The sequence below is a fragment of the Mesoplodon bidens genome (assembly GCF_964165515.1).
Source record: "Mesoplodon bidens genome assembly, chromosome: 11".
Taxonomy (NCBI): domain Eukaryota; kingdom Metazoa; phylum Chordata; class Mammalia; order Artiodactyla; family Ziphiidae; genus Mesoplodon; species Mesoplodon bidens.
The window spans coordinates 12,262,708-12,278,255 of NC_138167.1; the positions used below are offsets into that span (position 1 = coordinate 12,262,708).

At 36.8% G+C, this 15,548-nt stretch overlaps 1 protein-coding gene across 1 annotated transcript in view; it reads right to left on the reverse strand.

Moving 5' to 3' along the window:
- The window catches only part of SLC15A5 (solute carrier family 15 member 5), a gene marked incomplete at its 3' end in the record, with an annotated part of 71,827 nt that extends 56,587 nt beyond the window's left edge, over window positions 1–15,240 (reverse strand). The window contains 3 exon segments of the mRNA XM_081248800.1: window positions 10,488–10,581; window positions 10,584–10,846; window positions 14,710–15,240. Coding sequence (XP_081104926.1) covers window positions 10,488–10,581; window positions 10,584–10,846; window positions 14,710–15,070 — 718 coding nt within the window. The 5' untranslated portion in view covers window positions 15,071–15,240.
- Between the last annotated feature and the right edge of the window lie 308 nt (window positions 15,241–15,548).

Below are 15,548 nucleotides of genomic sequence, written 5' to 3' on the forward strand. Positions count from 1 at the left end.
ATTAATCTATTAGACTTAATAGAAAACTCATGCCTTCTGTACAAATAATTTTGTGTGTCTTGTAGACTCAGCCTTAAAAAGAAAAATCCATTGTCATTATAAATCCCAAATTGGTTTTCTGCACCAGGAGCAGAAACAGGAAGGTGAAAAAGAACCTGAAGTGAAAATACAACTGAAACTTCAAGCTCCTGTTTAAACATGCGTGGCAAACACACCAGGCGTGCACATTTTAAAATAAAACAGATGAGCTATTTTAAATGCTTTGCTGAAAAACTTAAAGATTGTAGCCATTACTATTAAAAAAAAAACTTTAGAAAGCAATTTTTCTATTCTTTGTACCTTTATTTCTTAGCTCTGATGTTCTGCTCCTCTGACCTTGATCTAATCATGAATATCTATACTACCTAATTATAATAAAAAAAGCCTACATTGCACTGTAGATGGTAGATGCACATTTTTTTCTTCTTTGGTCACCTGCCAGTTCTCAAAATTATAGCAGTGGGAAGAAATGCAAATGAAGGCCATGCTTGACAGCTAAACATAATGGAATGCATGGTCCACATTTGAAAAGTTACCTTAAAATAAAAGGTAGCATATAAAAAATCATTTCTTTAAGGTCACCTATGGCTTTGAATTACAGATTTGAGGAATTTCCAATTTAGTCATCAGAGAGGAAGAAGCCAAAAGAAGGATTATATACTTTTCTAGAGGCAAGACAAGAGTTTTACTTCATCATAATTGGGTGATCGTATAACTTGGAAATAGAAAACAAAACAAAGCAAAACAACTCCAAAATATTCATTTGATATAGTATTGTGTAAAGTAAACCACTGGTGAACATTTTATATTATAATTTTACTTGCAGCTAATACAGTTTCTTTCTTGTAAATGTCCAAAGGAAGGTTACCTTATCACATGTTAAAATATGTAACATGTGGACTAGAGTAGGCTTGCAGTAAACAGAGGTGATCAGATAGATTTGTATTACTCGAAGAATTGTAATTCTTTATTCAGATGAATATATTTTCAACTAGGAGATTAGGAAGCAAATGGTTGGATGCCAAATAGTTATTTAGAAAATTTGAATATGAAAATTATGTATACATAATTAGTCACAAAAATCCAGAATTATTTGATAATTACAAACTTTAGAATACGTCAAAGTGGTCTTTTGATAAAAGTTTATACTTCCTTTACATTTTCCTCTTTTTTGCCTTTTTGGGGCTGACAGAGAGGATCTCTCAGACCCTTTTTGCATAATGAAGCCATTCCGCAGACTACCAGTAGGCTGTGTACTGCCTAGCTGTGATCCACAGAACACAGAGCTCTGAGAAACAAGGCAGAGGCTTCTGGGGATGATGTTTTCCCTGTTTCACTGCTTCAGTATGTGTTGTAATAAAACGAGCTCTAGCCTGAGAAAAGGTAGGCCTGGGTTCTGGTTCCACTTCAGCCACTGCCTGTGACATCTTGGGCAAGTTCTGTATTCAGTTTAACAATAACAAACACTGAGCATTTACCATATTCCAAGTATGTACACAACACAGGAATTTCTAACTATATTCAGAAATAGATCATTTCAACACAACATGGTAGGTGAACTGGTAAAGATAGCTCAGGATGGTACAGGAGCAGGGGCATAGGATATGGAGTCTAGTCTGTAAAAGGAAATATGGGGCCCTTCTTGCCTACCTCGCTGGTATGTGGAGAAATGAAGTAACAACAGTGAATTTTTAAAAATATAACTTATTGCATTGCTTTTACTGGTAGTTGTATAGGTAAGTGGTAGAAACAGTGGTAGCAGTCAAAGTACTACTAAAAGTAAAATGTGTTATTTAGAAATTAAGGTCAGAGTTAAACAAGATAGATGAATATGAATACAGGTAGACTGACTAACCAAAGGAACAGAATAGAAACTCTAGAAATGCAAGTGGCAGTATACAAGGAAGGTGGCATCTGAAATTAGTGGGGAAAATACAAACTTTTTAATAAGTGAGGTTGGATAATGTGACAGTCATATGGGAAAAAGATAAAATTGAGTTCACTCATAAAACGTATTCTAATATAATTTCCAAATGGGTCACAGATGTAAAAATAAATATATATACCAAAAGAAAATATGAATGAATTCCTTTATAATGTGGGAATGAGGAAAACTTTTCCACCATGAATCAAAATCTAGAAGCAATAGGGGAGAAGACTGATAAATTTGATTACAAACAAAAACCACACAAAAGACAAAACAAATAAACAAAGTGTTGTGCATGGATAACAGCACAAGAAGCAAATTTTTTTTTTTTTTTTTTTTTTTTTTTTTTGCGGTACGTGGGCCTCTCACTGTTGTGTCCTCTCCTGTTGTGGAGCACAGGCTCCAGACACACAGGCTCAGCGGCCATGGCTCACAGGCTCAGCCGCTCCACGGCATGCGGGATCTTCCCAGACCGGGGAACGAACCCGTGTCCCCTGCATTGGCAGGCGGACTCTCTATCACTGTGCCACCAGGGAAGCCCTAGTTTTCCCTTTTTTTAAAAGCAGTTTTATGCCTTTAGATCTCTATTTAGGTCAATGATCAGCTTTGAATTAATATTTTAGTCAGGTGTCATGAGTAACTTTTTCTATTTGATATCCAGTTATTCTAGCACAATTTATTGAAAAGATGATCCTTTCCCCATTGAATTTTTTGGCACCTTTGTTGAAAATCAATTGACCTTATAAACGTGGTTCTTTTTTCTGAATTTCATTCTTTTCTACTAATCTATCCTTATGCCAAAACCATACTATCTTTATTACTGTTGCTTTTTCTCTTGTTTTTTAAAACAATTTTATTGAGATATAAGTGAGATACAATAAACTGCATGTGCTTAAAATGTACAATATAAGTTTTGAATATGTATGCACCCAATAAGTGATCACCCCTTTCAAAATCATGAACATCCACTCTCCATAACTGACCTAGAAAAGTAATCAAATGTCAAACATGGCTATGCTGAGCAAGCTGATTGACTGTAATCCACTGATAGCAATTTATTTATCACAGTGAAGGGGGGGTACAAAGTTAGAATTTTCTAGGACAATGGGGTAGAGTCCCTAGGCTCAGCCTCAGGTCATCCTTTCGTGCAGTTGCAAGCTGCACACTTGAACTGTGGCTGTAACAACCAAGAGAGGCTGGAACTGCAGAGCAATGTTACAGTCCTTTCCATCTTTAAGAAACTCTTTTTTCAAATGCTGAGTATTGCTGAGAAAAAATCCAAGAGGACACTGTGTGACTCTTCAGTACACCACAGGGGGATGTAAACGGAATTGCCTAAAGAGGGTCAAGGAAAATTGCAATTCTTCCAAGACTTACATCTTGTGAAATATAGTTATAAACCAAAGAATTATAGTGCTGAATATCTCTGTATAGGGAGAGATTTCACATAAAGTACTAAATGTGTTTTAACAAATGCCACCCAACCTATTTGATTGTGTAATTTCCTGAAAGAATTACCTAGTACAATCATATTTTATATAATCTTTGTTGATCCATGGACAGGACAAGCATAGATAACTAAGGGTGAAACTGTATATGTATCAACTGTAAAAAAATAAAAGAAATAAAAATCCACAGTCTTCAAACTCACCATTAAGACTCCTTTCATCTCATAGCTCACCAGCAAATTGAATATATAAAGCACCTCTCACACAGAAAGTCAGAGAGCAAAGCACTAAAGCAAAACAAATATGAGTGATTAAGGAAAATTGAAAGCAGCAGTAAAAATATGTTTCTTTAGTCTACTTTTAAATACAGACTGGGAACTGCAAATAATTGGGGGTATATATAAGTGGTAATTTTTTTTGTTTGTTTTTGGTCTTCATGATTCTATGGTGTTGAATACAAATAAGGGGGAAAAACCCCTATTGCTGCAAAATTCAGAAAACCTTTTGAGATTATTTATTTTAAACATTCACCCTAATTTATTTAGTAATAGTTTTTAAAGTCACTCAAATATTCTGCCACTTCTTAGACTGACCAATTTTGACATGCTTCAGACTTATTTTAAGTGATTTTAAGAGAAATAGTTTGAAATGGGCTTTCCAACCTACTTCAGAAGGTATTGAAGAGGGGAGAAAAACTTCTGGGTCTTCATAGCCTTAGTGGGCAATTTTAAGAGTTCAAACAGAATATTTTATTCTGCATTGAACAATATTGAGATAATTCACCAGGGGATTTGTGGTTCTTCAATGGGCTAAAATTGAACTGTTTAGAAGAGTCAGTGAAACACTGGGGCGCTGATTTCATGGTGGATGGCTGTTGTCAATCATTGCTTCTTTTAGCATAACCACGGGCCCACTGAAGTACTTCAAAAAATATTCTAGGGCTTCCCTGGTGGCGCAGTGGTTGAGAGTCCGCCTGCCGATGCAGGGGACACGGGTTCGTGCCCCTATCCCGGAAGATCCCACATGCCGCGGAGCGGCTGGGCCCGCGAGCCATGGCCGCGGAGCCTGTGTGTCCGGAGCCTGTGCTCCGCAACGGGAGAGGCCACAGCAGTGAGAGGCCCGCGTACAGCCAAAAAAAAAAAAAAAAAAAAAAAAAAATATTCTAGCTGACATGAATTTGGAGAAAGAAGGACCAGAAGGAAATTTTGCATTTCCTACTTTTAAAAAAAAATTTTATTGGAGTATAATCATTGCATCAGTTTCAGGTGTACAGCATAGTGATTCAGTTATACATGTGCATATACTCATTCTTTTTGAGAGTCTTTTCCCATATAGGTTATTACAGAGTATTGAGTAGAGTTCCCTGTGCTATACAGTAGGCCCTTGTTGATGATTTTATATATAGTAGTGTGTTATGTTAATCCCAAGCTCCTAATTTATCCCTCCTTCCACCTTTCCCCTTTGGCAACCATAAGTTTGTTTTCAAAATCTGTGAGTCTGTTTCCGTTTTGTAAATCAGTTCATTTATATCATTTTTTCCTACTTTTTATCTATAAATATTTTTCAACAATGCTATTAAAGAAAAGACGGCTTAACAAAGGAAGATAATTGATTTTGGTGAATCGACAGCACGATTAAAATAAAAGGTTTACTTTTAATTAAGAAATTGCGGGGGGGAATGCTTCACTCTCTTTCTCCTGCCCTCCCTGCCTTTCTCACTCTTTTAACTTGCTCTCATTCCCTTTCTGTCTTTGTTCCCCTGTCTTCTGCCAAATCCCAATTTTAACAGTTGTTTATGTTGTTGAAGAGAAAACCACAGGCCCCAAATCGTGTCACTTGTGCTAAAGCCCATGATACCAAACCTAGGCTTAGATACAGGACTTAATTGCAGTTTCGAGCTTCTCCAGAAATGTAATCTTAATCAACCAGTCTGGAATTTTCTGGTCAGCATCACTGAGGTCATCTGTCATGTGGACCCTCTCCATCCCCCAGAAGAAGAGGCAATCTACATGGTAAAACCCTTGCCATTCCCTCCCCACCCCACCTCCCCAAAAGGAAGATACCCTGGACTAAAATTAATGCTTCCTTTTCTTTTGTGAATAGCTCCCTTGCCCTACCCTTCTTCCTATAAAAACCTTCCATTTTGTACAACCCCTCAGAGCACCCTTGTAGTCGCTGGATGGGATGCTGTCCAATTCATGAATCACCTAATAAGGCCATTAGGTCTTCAGATTTCTGCCGTTGAATTTTGTTCTTTTTAACAATGTGTATCATTTTCTCATTTCCTGAGTTTAAGATCTTTGAACCACTGCGTGTTTATTGATAAAAATAAGTCCCTGCTGATGCACCTACCAAGCTTAAAAGCTACCAAGCAGGGCTTTAAAAAAAGCAGCAGGCTGCAGGATCAGTAAGAAATGTAAGAAACTTCTTTTTTTTTTTCTTTCCTCAATACTTTTTAGTTTACATGGTTATATGTTGGAGAGGTATTCTGAGTGTATTTTCTGAAAGTTTACAATTCTGGCCAAGATAATGAAGGAGGTGCTTGTTGTAATTGGGGTGAGTGTGTAACATTTGTTAAACTTGGCTAGAGCCCATGAAAATAGAATTTTGGAAGGTCTAGTGATTTTTTAGAAAGCTACTTACAAGCTATTCCTCAGTATGCAACTTAGAGGATGTTCTGAGTGCAAGCATACCTCAGAGATACTATGGGTCCAGTTCTAGACCACCGAGATATAACAGGTTGCACAAAGTTTTTGATTTCCCAGTATATATAAAAGTTATGTTTACACTCTATTGTAATGTACTAAATGTGCAATAGCATTATGTCTAAAAAGATAATGTGCATGTCTTAATTAAAGTAAAAATACTTTATCGCAAAAAATGCTAACCATCATCTGAGCCTTCAGCGCATGGTGGTAGTAACATCAAAGATCACTGATCACAGATCACCATGATAAATATAATAATAATGAAGTTTGCATAGTGAGAGAATTACCAAATGCTTCACAGAGACACGAAGTGAGCAAATGCTTTTGGAAAAATGACACTGATAGACTTGCTGGACACGGAGTTGCCACAAACTTTCTGTAAATTTTACAAAATTTAAAATTTATAAAAATTTATAAATTTATAATTAAAAAATTTTGTCACTGTGAAGCACAATAAAGCAAAGCAATAAAACGAGATATGCCTGTATTAATAAGTATTAATAAGACTATTCCATGAACTGTTTTGATTTTGTTAGCTGAAATTATGATTTTACTATTGCAGAATTATGTAAATTCATATTTTGTTTCTCTTCTCAAGGATTAGGTAGAATTTCTCAAACAGGTAGATTTCGAAGTGTGGTAAAAAAAATTGTGAGGAATCATCAAAAATTTCTGAAGCATCCTGGTACGAAATAGGTGCTTCCTTCAATGTTTAGCTCCGTATCTTTTCAAGAATATTTCTAGACCACATTTGGAATCCACTTTCCTTATGTCTCTGGAACTGTTTTCAGAATTCTGAAGCACTTGCTAAAAGTGCACGTTTGTTCCCCAGCTATGCTCCCAGGAAATTCTGATCTAGGAGGTTGGGGGTAGGGCATTGTAAACATTTTTTTTAACAAAGCTCTCAAGTGATTCTTAAAATCATGCAGTGCTGCTTGAGAGCAGTGGTTCTCAAACCTGACTACTTAGGCAGCTTAAAAAAAATCCTAGTCTCTGGTGCCCACCTCAAATCAACATAATCAGAACTTCTGGTGGTAGGGCCCAGACATCAGTATTTTTTAAGGGTCCTCAGGTGGCTTTCTTGGAAATCTAGGATTGAGAATCACTGCTCTCAAACAACACTCAAGTAAATATTAAAATAGCTTTGGAAAAAAGTCTGTGGGATAATAATTTTTTTTTTTACTTCTAGTGTTTTCCCAAGATAAAAGATATTAAATTTGAGCAAGTATTTTAAAATCAGAACACTTTAGTATGAGACAGATATTATGTAGAGTCAAACTGAGTACCAGATATTCAAAATTTCTGGGATGGAATATGTCAGTCTCTAGACTTTTTCAGGAAATTTATACCAATCTACTCTTTGAGCCTTTATATCATGTATAATTCACTCTGGTAACTGGTTAGTGACAGACTATGATATGCAGATGGGATGCAAATTATCAGGTGAAATAAGTAGAGACACGAGGAAGCAAGATTTAAGGTTAATTGTGGTAGGATTTAAAATTATGGTCATGAAAAGACTTAATTATTCACCATTCATTTTGTTTCCAGAAAAGATTCTGCACAGGTTTATTTACCTAGATGATCGCCAGTATGGTAACTCTTATTGTACATGTCAGATTTTGGAAAATGCTGAAAGAGCCAGGTTCCAATCTGGACGATGCACAAGGAGATTTTGGCAGATTATTATGCCTCTTGATTTCAGGGAGTTTAGCTTTATTCCTTCAGTTAGGTACATAGTTGAGGAAGATCCAGTACCAGATGGTGATGTTGGCTGGGAGGGGTTTTCTCACCTACATTTGGCAGCTCTACTCGGAAGTGGTGCTTTCAATGCTTTAGACTTCCAGTCTATACTATTTCACATGATCATTGGGAAGCTTTAGGTGGTAGAGATGCAATGACACATCTCATTAAGGGTCCCGTAACTATGAACATCTGACATCTGTGCTGAAAACAGAACTGGATGCAGCCTTCAAGTGGTTATAGGTTCAAGTGCTGTGTTGATTTTTAATTTTTTTTTCAGTTTATAAGTGATTTAATAAGCATACCACTGCTGTCATTAAACCAGAAAAATGTATTTAGTAGAGACTTGAATTAGAGTATATTACTAAAAACATGAATTCAAAAATTTGAAAAGTAATAACTCTTTCTGTAGGGAAAGATTAGTTGTCAAAAGTTAGCTGTGTTGCTTTTTTAAAGACACTGCTGAAATTCATTATAGTAACCAAGCTTGTAATTTCTAGAGGCATTTTTGACTTGGAGAAATAGATTATAAATCAATGGGCTGCTCATTTTAAAGATGGCCTTCCTCTTTCCCAGAAGTCGGACAATGATTTTAGCTGATGACTTATTTGTCATTTAATAATAGCAGTCGTAGTTACCCTGATTTGAATGCCTATAATGTGCTAGGATACTTTGTGTAAAAACTCCACAACAGCCCTCCAAGATATCCCCATTCTGTGCTTTGAGAGGTGAAGGAACTTGCCGAAAACCATAAGACTCCTAAGTGACAGAGCCAGGATTCTGCCAGCTATCTGGCTGCCCAGCAGGGGCTCTGTCCATCTTGTCACCAACCCCTGCGGTATGTACAAGAATAGAATGAACAGTCATTTCTATAAAGTGCAACAAGCAGCTGTTCATCAAAGTCTAGTATTTGAACTGAGAAAAAACCCCCACCATATTCAGCCTTTAAGGAGTTTATTATTTCTACAGTCTCTTATCACATTAAAGAATAACATCCTGGTTCTTTATGCACATTTCTCGGTGCTTAACTTTAAAAAAATATTGCATGATCCCTTTATCAGAGATTTTAATGAAATCAGGAAATAATAAGTAACCAAATTGAAATGTGTTCATCCTAAATTTGGCCTGGCTACAGAAATTCATTTTCACCCCATTCCTCATCCCCGCCTTTCCAATGTCCTAAAGCACGAACCCATTGGGTGTTCCCTCCGTTTCCCCAAGGAAATATTTCATTCATATAATGTCTCCTTTGTAATCAACACTGAGAAATGTCACTTTGATTAAACGCAACTCTGAATGACTAAGACCACAGTACAATAAATCCTCCAGAGCTATCTTTCAGAGCAACTGATTGCTCCTTAGTCTTAATCCTCCAGAGCCTTATTTAATCAAAATGATGTTGCTAATTAAGGATTAAAACCTCCGAATAGAATAAAAAAGAAGGATTTTTCTTTCTCCTTTGGGCAGGTCAAGGAGGCAGAATTTGCTGTAAGGAAGTAAAAAGTCCCTTCCACCTTTGGTAAAACTGCATTATTCTCTGACGTTTGGACTTAATCCAAAATAGGCCTGAGTGCTTTGTAATATTAATATAATCGGGGGATGGGGGAAGAAGGAAAGAAAGAAGGAAAAAAAGAAAGAAGAAAAGAAAGAAAGACGGAAAGAAAAAGGAACTGTCTTAGATAGCTATATGTACCTAGATAATATTTATTCTAAATTGTTTTCCTTTAATGCTTTTAATATGAATTTTCTTTAAACATTTTGTCTGATGCTGTCTGTGCATTGCTTTTATCCATTGCTAACATGGATGGAATGGCAGAATATTTTAGAAAAATGATGCTAACCCATTTCACAGAGAAGAGGAAGCAAAAGACAATATATCTCCAATATATTTGACATCAACTCGTGAATGCCAATAAGAAAAACAGAATTCTCTACTAAAGGCTGAAATACTCTATCTTAAGATCAAAATCTCAATTTTTCCTTGAATTTGCATTTGATAATAAAAATTGGTTCCTTGAAAACACATAAAACCATATAAGAACTCACTAAGAGAGACAAAGATGTATAGAAATGTAGTTTGATTTCCATGGAATACAAATTCTTTCAGGTGCTGGGGGTGAAGTGGATGTTAAATAGAGATGCTGGTTGATGTTTTAACGAATTGTAAAATACCTCTTCCATCCTTTTCATCTTCTCCCTGAATTTATAATCTCGGCCGTGTTCATCTATTACAATGTAGATGTAACTAATAATATCTACTGCTTATTGATTACCACTATGTGCCACATTCTCTGCCAGTAATACACATATTATTACCTCTAATAAAACCCAGAAAGAGGTATTATTATAACCCTTCAGAAATGGTTAAACTCATAAAGAAGAAATGACTTGACCAAGGTCAGGCAACTGTGTGAAGTAGAATCGAGGTTTCCACAAAGGCCTGTTTGGCTCCAAAGCCACATTCTATTCAATATGACATGCCATCTCACACTTGTTTACTTGGAGGATAAAGTCATCAGTGTGTTTCAAGGAGGTGCTGGTAAACTGTGTTGGTCTATAACTGACTCATAGGTTCCCAGACTACTGGCTGAATCATTGTCAGAGGTATTGTTCCATTGTCACCCAGCCCAATCAATGACAAAGGCTGAACAACGATCATCAAAATGGGACCAGAGAGCAAACAATGAGAAATGCCCAAAGGGGGAGGAAAGTCTATTCCTGAGAATGCCTGTTTTCTCTCCTAGCCAGTGCTATTAACCAGTTAAAAAAGGACATTTCTTTCTGGGATCCATACTCCTGAAGGCTGTAAGCACCCAGTGGACAGATGATGGCCCTTATTTCTCCTGTGCTGAGGCAGATGGCCACCAGTGCTACGTGAAACAGCCTGGTCTGTTCCTTTTTTGGTATGTTGTTAATCATATGGTGAGTGCCTATGTAGAAACCCTCCAAGGGAAAAGCAGCCACAGATAACAAAGCAGAGCCTATAGATAGAGGAAAAAAAAAAGGAATAAATATGTATAGACCACTGACTCACCAAACCACATCAGAAATAAGGTTTTTCCTCTGAATGTAGCCTCGTTATGCAATTGTCTTATTAAAATATTAAGCATGGCAATTCTGGAGGTAATACAATTTTCCTAAATGTAAATATTTCCCTCAATATATGTTTTTAATGAATCCAAAGTCCTAGTTTTTTTCCCCTCAGACTTGAACTATCTCTCAGAGAACATACAAGCAAATCGTGTCCATTTTAACAAAGTTAAAACAATTCAGAAATACCTGGTGTGAGACATTAAAGATATTTGTAGTCCCACCCCCAGAGAAAAAACACCGTTCACAAGGGTTATTTGTTCTTAATCAACAGAGTGAGAGAAACCGCAATGATCTCAGACATCTCGGAAGCCTGTTAAAGAAAACGTTTTAAGAAGAACATTATTGTAGTTAGGAGAGAACATAGCCTCTCTTTTCCTTTTCTACTTTGCTTTTTCCTTCTAAATTCCTTTTATTTCTCTCATTTCTCCTGCAGTGGCATGGAGCCTCCTTTGCCACACACATAGGTGAGAAGGCTGGGGACGGCTCTGAGGTGAGTAATGCAGTACAAGTGGGAAGGAGGGAGGAGAGAGTGACAAAGGAAGGTTGAAATCACTTTACTGTACACCTGAAACTAACACGACATTGTAAATCGACCAGACTTCAATCAAAACCAAAAACAAACCAACAAAAAGAAGGTTGAGCCACCTTCTCACTTCCGTCTTGCAGGGACCAAACTTGAAGACTTTCCTTGTCTAATAATTACCACTCAATTCCATACTTTTGCTAAGCTATTTATAGTTTGCAAAACATTTTTGCATACTACATTGTTTGACCTTGGAAAAACTTTGTGATGTCAGAGGATAGATTTTTTTTTTTTTAATTCTGATTTTTCAAAAAAAAAGAAAAAGAAAAAGAAACAGGTTTGTTGAGGCCAAGTGACTTACCCAATGTTATGGAGTAACCCAGTTGTGATCTCCCTCTTCTTGAAATTCCTGTTATCACATGATCAAATCATCCATTTTTTGGGGGGGGTCAATTTGATTGGGGAAAAATGGCTTCTCCATGTTCGTTTTCAACTCCATTTTATTAACTTGGCATTCACACTTTTTGGTATAAATGTTTATATAGTCATTTTATGTGGTTAGTTTTCTCAATTAGACTATAAGGGTATTAAAGGCAAAGATTGGGTCTAATGTTTCCATCTCCCATACAGTGGCATTTGCAATGTGAAGAATGCATGCCCTTAATAGTTGTTTGGTAACAGATTGATTTACCATGAGGGTGGGCCCTCTACTGAGTTTGAAATGTTTCCTGTTAAGGTGAGCCAGATGTGCAGCTAACTTCTCTCTAAGTCAAAACTTTATTTCTATCTGCTGTAAAATTGATGTAATAAAAATACAAGTCATTGACATATAAGATAAAAAGATTCCTTGTTGATGTGTGCTATTGTGCAGTGCACAGTCCACACACCTGTACTTGGTAACTCTGTATAAAGCACCATGATGTGTCATATCCCTTGCTAGGTGGTGGGGGTCTGCTGGTTCCTCCCATCAGGAGCTAATGCATCCATCAGAGAAGGCACACATGCAGGTGGACAATTATAATGGGGCAAATGCAATCACTTGTGTATGATCAGAGTGTGGCTGAGCACGGAGGAGCTAGCAATGAACACTACATGAATCTTGAAGGAAAGGCCAGGAATTTTCATGTCTCGGTCATGGAATGGAAAGATAAAGGAAAATGACAATTTCAGGCAGAGAAAAGAGCAGATGTAACATTAGAAAAGTAGGGAAGCCTGCGAGGAGAAGTTCTGCCTGATTGAGTTCATGTACTGAGACAGAAGTCTGGAGAGGTAAATTTGGGACAGGTTCTAAATGTTCTTATAAACTAAATTGGCTTTTACATTTTAGGTAATAGGGCCAATGTATAGATTTATTCTTTTAGGAACTCAGTGTTTTTTGGTAGAACAGCATTGGGGTCACACTGATGACTGACAGCTGGTAAGCAGGCAATTGTAATGGTCAAGAAGATGAAGGCTGCATTTTTGAGCTAAGGTAGCAATACAGACAGAAGACACATTTTTGATAGAACCTCTGATACTTAGTGACTGGTTGGAATTTTATGACAGCCATGAGTGGGGGACACTAGGAAACAACTTTAAGTAGGAAACTGAATGGTTGTGGAATTGACTTGCCTTTTGTTTGCCAAATTCTAAGTTGACACTTCAGTCCTAGTCTGATGACTTACACAGGAATTTAGACTGATGGGAATCACCATGTTAAACAAGAAGTTACCTAATGCTACTGACATGGCCTGTTACCAAGTGAAGAAGAGTAAATCATGCTTAAATGTCTCTTCATCAGAAAACATTCCCTGACACTGAAGAGCCACCTGTCACTCTCTAGTCCATCCTGTCCCCTTCCCCAGCTTTTTTTTTCATCATCACGCATTACCACCCAGCATAATATCTATTTATTACTTGGTTTTCTCTATTACTTGATTTTCTCTCTCCCCACATCAGAAAGCCAACTTCATAAGAAAAGAGACTGCTTTCTTCTCTGTTGGGCTCCAGATCCTGGAACAACATCTAGCACAGAGTAGTCAATGAGAAACACTTATGGAATGGTGAACAAATATTTGCCATGCAGTGACTTAGTTTTTATTTCATGGAACTGAAACAACGAAGAAGCTTACAAGTTTGAATCACGCTCTGATCGATTCAGTGAATGGTACTTTACCATCTGATTGGAATTGTGTGTAGGTTGAGTACCTGATACCCATCACTTCCTCATTCACCTCCCCTGTCCCCCAAAACTGCATTTCTGCTGCACTGGTCAGTTTTGATGCACTGCCTACCTAAGTTCCTCAGCTCAGAACTTGGATTTAATTTCTGTCCTTCCATCATATTTGTGACCTTACATAGTTGATGAGTTTTTATGGTTTTACATTCTTTCCTTGATTGACACTTCTCCATCACCTAGATCAACATCCTGAGATTTTCTGTTCTCTCTCTAACCTCTCACTGTGATTGTCAGTCCTGTTTATTGAAGCATTTCACAAATGTGTTCATAATATCTTCAGTAACTCCTTCTTGTCTAGAAGAGCAACCTGAACTTTCCAGCCTAAATTTCTAGACTGTTCATCAACTTGATCTCTATTCCATATCAAACAAATTTGATATTTCCCCAACATTGCTTGCAATCACATCACTCCCAAACTTTTGTAGATCTATTTCTTTTTTGTTATGTAAAGAAGCACAGTGTAGCATTAAATTCATTCATTTTTTAGCATGTAGCCGTACTTCATAATATGGAAATCATGTCTTCAAGTGCAATCTTAATTATTATATGACTAATTAAAAGACCACCTTTTGATGAAAGCATTTCTCAATTATTCTACATGAACTTCAAAATAACTTTTTAGCACACTTCACTTTAGTTGTGAAGCAAATGAACTTCATATTTCACATAGAATTTGTCACAACTTTTGGCTTGTGGTAGGAAGGGGGGAAAGGAGGGCATTCTGAAGAGTACAGAAGGCAGACATTTAAAGAGATAATTATTATAAAGTATAATCAGTGCAATGATAAAAGTACCAAAGCATCCTCTAACACACACACACACACACACACACACACACACTTAGTAGTATCCCTCAAATAATACAGAGAATAAACTAAATTGAAACAATATTCTTAGCTCATTTATTATATCTTATGCTAAAAAAAAGTGGGTATAGCATAAATCAAACGTTCTAATAAAAATCCACTAAAATAAGTTGTAAAACAATCCAGTCAGAAGTGGACACTCACCTAGAAAATGCAGAAATAAGCAAACCTGTACCAGTTTGTTTCTTCCTAGACATACATCAGCAAGCCATCCTGCAAACACTGGGGTAAGGATCGATGTTCCAATAAAACACAAGTTCAAAATGGTGGCCTGGTAATTGTGATAGCCAAGCTTGACGGTGCAAAAGGGGATCATATGGCAGACGACTTCAAAGAAAGTGAACCTCTCACACAGCTCCACCAGAATCAAACAGATTCCAACTTGAATTTTTTTCACAGAGTATGATGAAGACAAGTAACCAATATGTCTTATGGTTTTCTCCTTCTCAATGCTGTGATTTAAGCGTACTTTCTCATTGGTGTTTTTAAAGCCTGTAACAGACATGACTACCCTCCTTGAAGACTACTTATGCTAGTGGTTTGAACTTGGTGATTTTTTTCCCCCACTCCTCTAATGAAAAAAATTAAATAAGATCTTTGCCTTGAATTTCACAACTCCATGCTAATTTTCATACGGCTTTTTTGCACATTAGTGTTGTTCATTTTGATGATCCAAGAGCACAAAAGAAGAGACGTGAGTATTTAAACCATGGTAACTCAGTATAGCCAAATCTGATTTGTTCGTCTAATTACTTAGAGGCTAAATTAGGCTCTTCCTCCAAAATTATATTGAATTACATGAATCCAGTTGCATACGTGTGGAAACTCATCTGCCTCACACTGATAAAGTTTAAATACGGAGGCAGAAGAAGCAGTTTTTCAGGAGAATTTGAGCACTAGATCAAGAAATAATTTGAGTCTAATAATTTCTGATACTTTAATTAAACAAGCCAGAACAGTACCAAGAGATAAAGCGCAAAAGG